General features: G+C 36.1%; 1 protein-coding gene across 1 annotated transcript; it reads right to left on the bottom strand.

Moving 5' to 3' along the window:
• Positions 1-587: 587 nt before the first annotated feature.
• Positions 588-6,243, bottom strand: LOC111149344 (DDB1 and CUL4 associated factor 16). Its single transcript, XM_022506340.1, has one exon. The coding sequence runs from the start codon at positions 4,090-4,092 to the stop codon at positions 3,442-3,444; it is 651 nt and encodes a 216-aa protein (XP_022362048.1). The 5' UTR covers positions 4,093-6,243; the 3' UTR covers positions 588-3,441.
• Positions 6,244-11,949: the final 5,706 nt, after the last annotated feature.

Here is an 11,949-nt window from a genome sequence, read left to right as displayed (position 1 = left end):
AAATACCTGGTGGTTGGTGTCAGCTAGTACAGCTCCCTCAATTTCCCTCAGTCCAGTGGATATTGCTCATTGGTGGACTCATATGCCAGGAGCTTGCATAGACTTGTATCACGAAGTCTGACAAGGCATCCAAACTTTCTGGGCTTTTCAATGCACCCTAGCCATATGAGCAAAACACTCCTGTCCCTGATTTTTATGTGCCATTGCCTTGTGAACTTATCAAATACAGCTTAAATCTGTGTATAAAAGACCTCTTTATCTATTCCCAAGCTGACTACCCCTTTCGGGGTTTCATTATTGGAGTGTGGCCTCCATGCAACTTTCCACTACACTTGGATGGCCACACATTTACAAATATCTAAGGGTCTGTATAAGCATTAGGCTAATTTAATGTGACCCTAGGAAGCAAAAATAGCATCAATGGCCAAAAGCTTTGGGGTAGTTTATATTGGCTCAATGTATATTATTTTAAAAAAGATTTTATTTGAGAGAGAGACAGAGAGAGCAAAGCAGTGGAAGAGCAGAGGGAGAGGGAGAAGCAGACTCCCCACTGAGCAAGGAGTCAGATGTGGGGCTCAGGCTCTATCCTAGGACTCTGAGATCATGACCTGAGCAGAGGTCGGATGCACAACCGACTCAGCCAACCAGACACCCCAGTTCAGTATATTTTAAAACTTCTTATGTAGAGTACCTTATTTAATTTTGCACTCCCAGGGTCTGGATAGTAGGCACTCCATACTGTTATTAGATGAATGACTAAATTTCTAACAAGAGACATGTAAACGTAATGGCCTGCTCCAAAAGGCATTAATTTTTCTAAAACTGAAGGCAAAAGTAGAAAACAGAGACAGAAGAGAGAATTTATGAATCAGTAAGGAAATAACCCAACTGATTTCTAAATTCCCTAACAGCTTTACTAATCTACTTTAATACCAGAATATTTTCATCATAGAGAAATTTTTTTAAATGGATACTTATGATAGGAGTCCCATCAGGATAATCCCCAAAAGGCAACTTAAATCTGTCCCTCATCAGATACATACCAATTTTTTCCTTCTCTTAGGAAAGCTGATGGGTTTAAAAGACATGATTATGGTCTTCTGTGCTCTAAGTATCTGGACTGCTTCAGAGGCTGCCTATCTGCACTGTGAGAATACCTTTAAATAATATTAATGTCTGTTGCTTTAGAAATCCTGTTTCCTTTGATAAATATTTCTATGAAAACATTGTAAATTTGTCATTTCTCCTAATCCCTTGTGGGGGGAGGGTGAAAGTGGTAAACCCACCCCTAACCCCAGGTCCATGGCACACAAAAAGAAGTAAAGGCTTAAGGCTTTTTCAGGTATCTCTCATTTTGTGTAACCTGTAGTTATTTAACATATACAAACAAATGGGTTCAAATCCAGGTCTTGACTGAATATTTTCTTTTACAAGTATGTTTGATTTTCTAGAGCTGCCAAGTCACCTCCTATCAGAAACACTATATTCTTTTTCTTTCTTTCTCTCTTTCTTTCTTTATCTACCTATCTATCCAATCAGTTGACTCTATTCAGCACTTAGTGAATATTGAATATGCTTTAAGAAAAGCAAGGTCTACCTCATTTGTTGGGAACAAATGATTATACTCTGTTCAGCATGTACAAAGCTGTTGGTTTATTCAGCTGCAGAGCTGGGGAAAGGCTTCCTTTCAGAGTGAATAGTAAAAACGCTTCATGGCAAGGCACTTTTATATACATACACAGAAAAAGGAACATATTATGGTTACATAAACATCAATATATTTTAATTTTCAGACCTCCCTACCTCTTCCCTCCTCCCCCTTAAAAAAAAAAAAGGGAACAGGTTCTTATAACACTTTAAAAACCCAATTTCACAGAACATCCATACATAGGAACAGTTTCCGATACATTCAGTTACACTAACAGTATGATATGGTTTTTCAGTAACTTTCCATTAACAAATATCTTTTCTACCTACTACAAGTCCCTCTTTTTTCCTTAAGACATGAGAACTAAGGCTCAGTAGAAATATTCATTGGATTATAAACATTCTCCTGTCTCCTAAAGTTGCCATACATGTATAGAATTTGTGATGTCATTAATGCTTCCATTTTTTTTCATGCCACATCATATACAGTACTTAATTATGGAGAACAGGAAAAAGTAAAAGTAAAATGAAAGGATATAGGATCTTTAACAATCTATTTTCTGATTCCTTTTAGATGCCCAGTCAACCAGGATCACACACACAGGTTTTATTCTATGGTAGACATGTGAAAAGATTTATTGGTCCCATACATCTTCTTTTATGTATGATTTCTATGTTTTGATTCATTTAAATAAATGCATCAAGATTCATTTACAAGGGTACATTCTCTTCCTTATTGAGCTAAAGAAAATCTGAAGCTGATCTATGTAGAAAAACAATGAAGCTAAAAACTCCAACTTCTGATAGATATACTATAGTGGTAAGTTCTTTAAAGTTAGAAGACTTCCTGAAATTTCTATGGATGTAAAGAGTGCATAAAGTACTGCTGAGAACGTTATACAGATGAAATATTTTAATTCACTAGCAGTTAATATTGAAAGCATAAATGCCCTTAATCCTTTTCCCATTGGTCTTTTAAAATGTGATGTGCTATTGACTAAAGTCTGAATGCCAAGATGCGGGAAACCTATTCCCTGCAGAACAGGTGTCTGTTTAACCCCTGGTTGCAATCTTTAGGCCAATGTAGCTAGAGACAGCATGGTGGGAACCTATGATATAAAGGTTTATACTGTAACTGCAGGTACTATATAACAGGCCTGAAGAAATGCAGCCTAGGTTTGAAACTGCACTCCCTCCCCCCAAAACAGGAACCCTAAAGGGTGCCATATATAGCCTATCTGTATAAAAGCTGGGAGATAAATCCATAGCCCCACCATTTTCTTTTGTCTAGGGAATTCAAATTCATGCAACTGTCTCACAGACACTAATGGTAGAAAAGAGTATGCTCAGAGAGGTGTTATTGGGAGTAGCTAAGTTCCTTCTTTCCCCACTGGCTAGTCTGAAGGTTAGGTAACAAAAGGGATAGGGAGCTACTACTTCTTCCTTTCTGTTCACAATGAGACATCGGGTCAAGAGTCCATTCAGAGAGGCAGAACAAATTGGTGGGGGAACTGAGTATGGACAAGAGTCTACCTAACTTTTGTAATATGGTCCCTTTGGTCTAATTTTCTACTGAAGTTCTCTTTTTATCCACAGGGTCTGTCAAAGGGCATGCTCACCATACATTTTCTATAGCTGAGTTATGGGACCATTATACTTGGTAGTACTTACGGGCTTGTAGGATAGGGCATGGTTTGGTTGAAAAGGCATTTGTTTCTCAACTGTGGTATGTGTGACTTTGCACTTCCTTCCTCAATGAGCAATATGAGAGAGATCAGAACAAATGGTGGGTCTTTAGAGTGATGTGGTTAAGAGTTTGTTAACTGCCTTCTGGAAGTCAGTGTACGAGTATGTAGTGTTGATGGGCTCAGTGCGGGTTGTTTCCTTAACTGTTTTAGTTAACCAGCCACAGCAACAACCAGAAACACATGAATTAGGGATCTGTTTTAGGTATTCAGGTATGGGAGTGGCCCTACTCAATGTTCGACTTAGCTGTTTGGTGGCAAACTGCAGCGCTCCATTAAGAGTGGCATGATCTCTAGAAAGCCGACTGGCATTTGTAAGGGGCTTTTGAAAAGGTGGGACTCCACAAGAAGCCAGAGGAGGCCATTCAGGAATGGGTTCCAGTTTGGGTACACAATGGGAGCAATGGGAGAGTCTTAGACCTATTTCTCGAAGTATATGGACTGGTGTGCTTGGATCCAAGAGTTTAGCGTGATATAACCAGGAATTAGGATTTAAAGGTTTCCAAGTTGTAGAGTATTTTAAAAGGCACTTAACCTGCCAGGCAAGACTCTCAAGAGGTGTGAGGTTGGGCACCACAGGGTCTTCTTCTTCAGAGGAATCCCACTCTTGCCCAGAACTCTCATTTAGGTAGTTAGCGTTTTCTTCTCCCTCACTTTCTGATTCTGATAAGGGGTCAGGAGAGGGATTTCTGGGACCCATTAGATTAGAACAGAAGAAACTAGAAAAAGGTAACAATCTAAGCCAGCAAAATATTGACTAAAACTAGCAAATAGAAACAAAAGGTAGAAAAATCCTTCAGCAAGATTAATCTTGTCAGTCCATTACACACACACAGTATGCCTTTGGCTCATTATCACACTGCAGTTCTTCAAGATTATGTTGTATATTCTTCACTTACAAAGAAGACATCTCAGTTCTCAGGACCAGTTCAGTGTGTAAAAGTGTTAAGTCACTTACCAGCAGTGTGGTACAGGTCAGAGTCTCTCCTTCAAATCCTGGCTACCCAAGAAGAGAAGGGGTCCTCATCTAGGCAAGCTGATTTTCTTAGCCTGTTCTCAATTGGTCGTGATACTGTGGAGACACTTCTACAATACTGTGTATTCTGTTTTGTTGGTAGGGATATTATATCTACTTGGTAACAAAAAGAAACAATGGTTGCCTTTGTTGTCCGCTGGTGGTACAAATTTTGTGCAGGGAGACGGTGGATGAGTTGTCAGGGACATCTGGTTTACACGGATCCGATGTTCTCCAGAGGTGGTGCAAATGCCCTTGGAAACTGGTGACTTAGTTGTTGAACTATCTGGAAAGGTAGCTTTAACCTGTGAATGAAAAGACTAGAGAAATGATATTAAAGCCTGAAAGCAATGGGTAACATTACTTTCCATCTAACTTTATATGGAGTATTTAAGAACATGGGTGCTGAACATGAACACTTACTGGGCTTTTCCATCTCTCTGTCTTACTCTTAGGCAGATTCTTCTACTGGGAATGACTCCTGGGAAGGAGAGCCTGGGGTCATCCTAATCGTTTATTGGTACATATCTGGGTCAGTTTATTTTTTAGTATACTGTTCTATCCCCAAAAATTATTTCTGCAAAAGCAGTTCCTTTATGCCCCAAACTCCAGACAGAGAGCTGTAAAAGGTACTTTTTACCCTTTAGATGAGTTTGTTGGGATTAGTTTTAGAGGACCTGTCCTGGCTATAGAGCTACTTAGGACTCTTGCTGGGACCCAAAGGTTGTGGTCATATAACCATATTCTATAGATATGAGAGAGAGATATAAATCTCTTTTTTTCCCTCACCAGGTATAATTCCTTTTTTAAAAAATAATTCTTAATATAGCAGAAATTACAATTACAATGAATATAAACAGGTTAAGCTCATGGTTAAAAGACAGACACTCTGATTGGATTAAAAGAAACAAAACAAGATTCAATAATATGCAATCAACAGAAGATACTTCAAAGCAAAAAGACACAGAAAGGTAAAAAGTAAAAGAATGAAAAAAGATGTTATCAGGCAACTGTGGACCAAAATAAAGCTGAGAAGCAATCTTAATACCCAAAAAAAAGATTTCAAGTCAAAAGATCTAAGGGACAAAGGACAATAACACCAGTAAAAGGAACAGAATAAAATTATATAGTACTCATCATAAACATTTATGATCCTGAAAGCACATCCTCAAAATTTCTCAAGTAACAATGGACAGAACTATATAAGCAGGAGACAGAAGAAGCCTGACAGCAGTCAAAATATTAATACACTTTAGATGTTATGTCAGTAGTCAGCACTCTATACCAAACAGAACAGGTATTTGAGAGTGCACATACACACACATGAAAACAGATAATGTATTAGGTTATAAAGTAAAACTAGATTCTGAAGGGTCTATTTCATTCAAACTAAATTCTCTCACCAAAATGAGTAAAAGTAATATTAAAGGTTAATTAAAAGTAATTCTATGTTGGGAAGTTAAGTAACTCATGGGTTAAAATGGAAATTATAAAGGATATCAAATACTAAAACCGAATTAATATAAACCACACAAGGCAAAATTTGTGGGACACGGGGAAACATGTACCTAAAAGAAAATTATAGCTTTGAATACTATGATGAGGAAATGAGGAGGTTTAAATATCTACAAGTTAACCATTCAATTCAAAATAATGGAAAAGATCAAGAGCAAAATAAGCAGGAAGGAAATAAAGGCAGAAATGAAATAGCATACAGGACAAATACATAAGACTGATAAAACTAAAAGATGGTTTTTTGAAAATATGAGTAAGAAAAGTGAAACTAGTGAAACTTATCGAGAAACTTAAAAACACAAAAAGACAAAAAAATAGATTAAAAATTTAAAAACACGGGATGCCTGGGTGGCTAAGTTGGTTAAGCGTCGTCTGCCTTTGGCTTAGGTCATGATACCAGGATTCTGGGATCAAGCCCTGCACTGGGCTCCTTGCTCAATGGGGAGCCTACTTCTCCCTCTGCCTGCTGTTCCCCGCTGCTTGTATTCTCTCTCTGACAAATAAATAAATCTTAAAAAAAAAAAAAAAGACAAATATATACTACATGGGAAAATCAAGATGAAATGGCTTAATTCTGGAAGAGAATTCTAAAACTCATATAGGAAGAAGTAGATAACTTGAAAAGACCAAACCAGTAAGTGTTTAAGAAAATGAAAAGGCACCAACCTCCTTTTAAGAGCACTAGGCCTATATGGTTTTATAAATGAGTTCCACTAAACTTCCAAGGAAATTAACTTATTTAAGTTGTTTCAGAAAAAAGGAAAAAAGCATAAAAACTGACAAATCCTTTTATGAAGATAACAAAATATTAATTCTAAACCTAAAGATGAACCAAATGAAAAAAGTACAGGCTCATTTCACCTGCAAAAATTCCAAATAATACCTAACAAAATCTAATAGTAGATTAAAGGAAAAAAAAAAAAGAATATGCCATTCCATAGAGCTTATCCCAGGAAAAGGAAGAATATCTCAACTTCAAAAAAATTTATAAATTTATTTCACCATTATAAGAAAATAAAGCAAAAAAAAATTTATTTTCATCAAGTGTATATATTTAACCTTTCTTAGTTCCTTCAAAAACAAAACAAAAAGGGTGTCTGGGTGGCTCAGTGGGTTAAACCTCTGCCTTTGGCTCAGGTCATGGCCTCAGGGTCCTGGGATGGAGCCCCACATTGTGCTCTCTGCTCAGCCTTCTCCCTCTCTGCCTACCTGTGATCTCTCTCTCTCTCTGTCAAAGAAATAAAATATTTAAAAACAAACAAACAAAAAACAAAACAAAACAAAAAATTCTTACCAAACTAGGAAGAAAAGTTACCCTCTCGATTTGGTAAATGTTATCACCAAAAACTTTTAGCAAATATAACCTACAGGAGAAAATTTAGATATATTCCCTCTAAAAATACAATGAGATAAGGATAACCATGATAACTGATATTGCCTGATACAGTACCAAAAGTCCCAATCAATGCTATAAAAATAAGAATAATATAAAAAAGAATAGATGACAGGTGTAAGAACTGGAAGAAAAGAGATGCAACAATTTACAAATGATATGGTCATCAAATTAAAAAAACCTAACATATCAACAATTAGAGTTAATAAAAAGGCTCAACAAAGTTTCTGGATTTGAGATTAATCTATGGATATTCATTACTTATTATATAGTATATACCACTTACTGTTCTAGGAACTGCAAATGTTAACTCCTTTAAAATTCTGCTAACAACCCTATTAGACAGGTGTTTTTATTCCCTCATTTTAAACACGAGGTTTAAGTTTCCTGCTCAAGGCCATACCTCTACTAAGTGACATGATGTGGATTTGAACAGAGGAACTTTTAACTTCTACACAAGCAATACTAACTAAAAATATGTATTACATATTCACAGTGAGAAAAAAACCCAGCCCCAAACTTCTCACGGATCTAGAAACTACTTAATAATATATAAGACCTCTATGAAAAATGTAAAATTCTAATAAAAAACATAGGTGATTTAAAAATATTGGAACAAATGATTATTCAAGAGGTTCTTGGCCTATAAGACATTAACACATATTACAAAAATCACAGACATTAAAATAGGGTAGTCAGTGTATTGGAACAAATAGTCCAATCAAACAGAACAAAACTCAGAAATTCAGCCATATAAAGTTTTGGAATGTAGTACAAAATAAAGTTAGAACATAAATCAAGGAGGAATGAAAGTATTTAGTACATAATATTGTTAAAGCTGGGGCACCTGGGTGGCTCAGTGAGTTAAGCCTCTGCCTTTGGCTCAGGTCATGATCCAAGGGTCCTGGAATCGAGCCCCGCATCGGGCTCTCTGCTCAGCGGGGAGCCTGCTTCCTCCTCTCTCTCTGCCTGCCTCCCTGCCTACTTGTGATCTCTCTCCTTCTGTCAAATAAATAAATAAAACCTTTAAAAAAAATTGGTAAAGCTGGCTTATTACGTAAAGAAAAACCAAACTGTATATATACCTATATAATTTTACATACAAAGGAGGACTCATGTTGGATGAAAGACTTAAGTGAGAATGGCAAACTATGACATTAAAAGAATATAATACAAGAATATAGAGTATCATTATAACTTGGGGCCAGGAAGACTTATTTTTATTATTATTTTAAGATTCTATTTATTTATTTTAGAGATAGGGAGAGAGAGAGAAAGAGAGTGTGAATGTATGTGGGGGGAGAAGCAGAGGGCGAGGGACAAGCAGACTCCATGCTGAACACAGAGCCCCATGTGTGGCCTGATCCCATCACCTTGAGATCATGACCTGAGCTGAAATCAAGAGCTGGATGCCCAACTGACTGAGCCACCCAGACTTCCCGCAGGGAGACTTTAAAATGAAAAAAACATAAAGCACAAGACCAAAAAATGGTGTTTTCAATTACTTCAAAATTAATTATTTCTGGATTGAAGATATCAAGAACTAACTTAACTACAAATTCACAATAAAAAGATAGCAACCTCAACAAAGAAAGGGCAAAGGACAAAAATATTTAATTTACAGAAGAGAAAAATCAACTGGCCATTAGCCATATGATGAGTTAAGAGTTATCACGCTATTCTACTTGGTAAAAATTAGAAAGCTGGAGACAATGCTAAGTGTTAGTGAGGAGACAAAGGAACAACACCTGCAGGAACCAGTACTGCTGGTAATATTATAGCCTGGGGTAATTTTTCTGAAGAGAAATCTGGCTGCACCATTTAGCCAAACTCTGAATCTCATGATTCAGCAATTCTGCTCGTGTGTGTGTGTGTGTGTGTGTGTGTGTGTGTGTGTGTGTATACAGTAAAGAAATTATCCATTAAGACCAACATGTACTCTGAAGCTTCATCTTTGGTGGTAAGAAGCATCCTAGGTTTCCATCACTGGAGGAATGGATAAGCAAAATGTGGTAAAAGCACACTAGAAGTATACATAGCAACAAAGAGGTACTAAAGGGAGAACTCTAAATGTAAAAAGCAAAAACCAAAATATCAATATCCCATTTGTGCCTTCCTGTAGGACTGATTTTCAAAATGAGTTAGTAAAATCTCTAGTTTCAAATACATACTAAGTTGTGCTAATAACATATGGAATGGCTTCAGGTCAATATTCCCCTAAAGAACATTTCTCTGGTTTCTACACATTCTCTTTACTTAACTCTGTTCCCCAAATTGTCTGGCATCTATTATAGTTTAGTAAGTCTTTTGAAAGAAAATGAGAGATGACAAAGGTCTGCTGTAAGTAACTATACAAGCATGTTCTATTTTTATTCTATGAAGACAAAAATTCCCAAATTATATTCAGGTGATTGGGTAATACGTTGCACAAAGACAAATGAGAAAAATTTTAAAGCAGAATCAATATTGCTACATTTTTACTAGATTCCACCTGCAAGATTATTATTGAGCTATTCTTGTTACTGTGTTACTCAAAGCACTCTTTAAAATGCCCACTGTACTTTGACAAAGACTCTTTGGAGGCATATGTAATTCTAGAGTGAACCCATCACTGAACTCCTTTACATTCCATGTGTATCATTTTCCCACATCAAAACTAAATTAACCACATCTATTCCATTTACTCCTACCTATAATTTACCTTTAAAGAATGACTACCATAATTTCAGAACTACATAGCCTTACCTTACAAAATCTTCACTTTTGTCATTTCTCCAACTAAACTAAGTTTACCGAGAACAGGAAGAAATTTATTCCCATAGTTGGTATCACTTGTTTTTTCCCACAAAACTGAAAGCAAAACTGAAGAAACACGGTAAGCTTTAAGGAAGTGAGACTAGGATGTTTAATTAGCATCTTTTTTTTTCAGCTTTATTGAGGTACATTACATATATTTAATATGTGTAATGTGATGTTTTATGTATACACCATGAAATGATTACCGGAAACAAGTTACTAATACATTCAACACCCCAGTTACCATTTTCTTGTGTGTGGTGCGAACACTTGAGATCTAGTCTCAGCAAATTTCAGGTATACGTACATTATTACTAACTATAGTCACTAGGCTGTACATTAGGTTTCCAGAATTTATAACTCAAAGTTTGTACTTTGTCCAATATCTCCCAATTTCCTCCATCCCCCAAGCCACTGATAACTTCCATTCTACTCTTTGTTACAATGAGTTTGACTTTTTTCGATTCTGCATGTAAGTAGGATTATACAGTATTTGCCTTTCTGGGTCTGGCTTATGTCACTTAGCAGAATATCCTCCAGGCTGACCCATATTGTAGCAAATAGCAGGATTTCCTTCCTTTTTAAGACTAAAGAGTATTCCATTATATATAAATCACACCTTTATCCATTCATCCATTCATGGGCACTTATGTTGTTTCCGTATCTTGGCTACGGTGACTAATGCTGCAATGAACATGGGAGTGCAGATACATCTTTTGAGAAAGTGATTTCATTTCCTTTGGCTATATACCTAGATAGGACTGCTGGATCACATTGGTATTTCTCTTTTTAATTTTTTGAAGAAACTCCAGACTGTTTTCTATATAATGGCTATGACAATTTACATTCCCACCAAAATGTATAAGGGTTCTCTTTTCTCCACATCCTCACTAACACTTGTTATCTTTCAATTTTTTGCTAATAGTCATCCCAACAGCTGTGAGGTGATATCTCACTGAGGTTTTGATTTGCATTTCTCTGGTAATTAGTGATGTTGAGCACCTCTTCATATACTTGTTGGCTGTATGTCTTCTGTGGAAAAACGTCTATTCAGGTCTTTTGCTCATTTTTTAACTAGGTTTTTGCTTTTTACTTATTAAATTGTAGGAGTTTCTTATATATTTTGGATATTAACTCCTTATGGGAAATATACTTTGCAAAGGTTGCCTTTTCATTTTATGATCCACCTTTCTTTTTTCAAATTCTTTCTTTTCTTTCTTCACCTTTCTTTTTTATTTTTCAGATTATAATGACCAAAAAATACTAAACAAAACCTTGTTACTAAAGCCTAAAAAAAGTTAATCAATATAGTTAGGCTGCCCTCTGGTGGCCAGATGCCTCATCCTTCAGTATCTGACAAAATGATACCAAGTCATCTCTCATTAGTGGAGAGATCACCCAATAAAATACAGTAAAGGAAATAATATTGTTAGAAACTTCAGAGTCAGAGGAACAGGTAGTAAGGACCCAAAGAATAAAAAAAGCCAAGCAATTAAAGGCCGCAAAATAAGAAAAATGTCTCTGTCAGTTTGTTCTAATTTCTAGTTCGCCAATTTTACATGAAAAACAAATGGCATACACAATGGTTCTCAAAATAATAACAGTTTCACACTATCAGATAATGTAGTCACTGGCCCCATATGTCTATGGAGCACCCAAAATGTGGCTAGTGTAAAATAACACTGAATTTCAAAGACTAAGTAGAGAAAAGAGAATGTAAATCATTCCATTAGTAATTTGTTGATTACGTGTTGAAATAATATCTTGGATATACTTGGCTAATAAATTAATGCCATTTCTAGCTTTCTTTCTCCATAGCTTTCCAGGCATTCTACATT

This window comes from Enhydra lutris, unplaced genomic scaffold (assembly GCF_002288905.1).
Source record: "Enhydra lutris kenyoni isolate GAN:26980312 unplaced genomic scaffold, ASM228890v2 scaffoldscaffold21, whole genome shotgun sequence".
NCBI classification, from domain to species: Eukaryota; Metazoa; Chordata; class Mammalia; order Carnivora; family Mustelidae; genus Enhydra; species Enhydra lutris.
The sequence above is the reverse complement of the archived record's forward strand: the minus strand, read 5'-3'. Positions and strand labels throughout refer to the sequence as shown.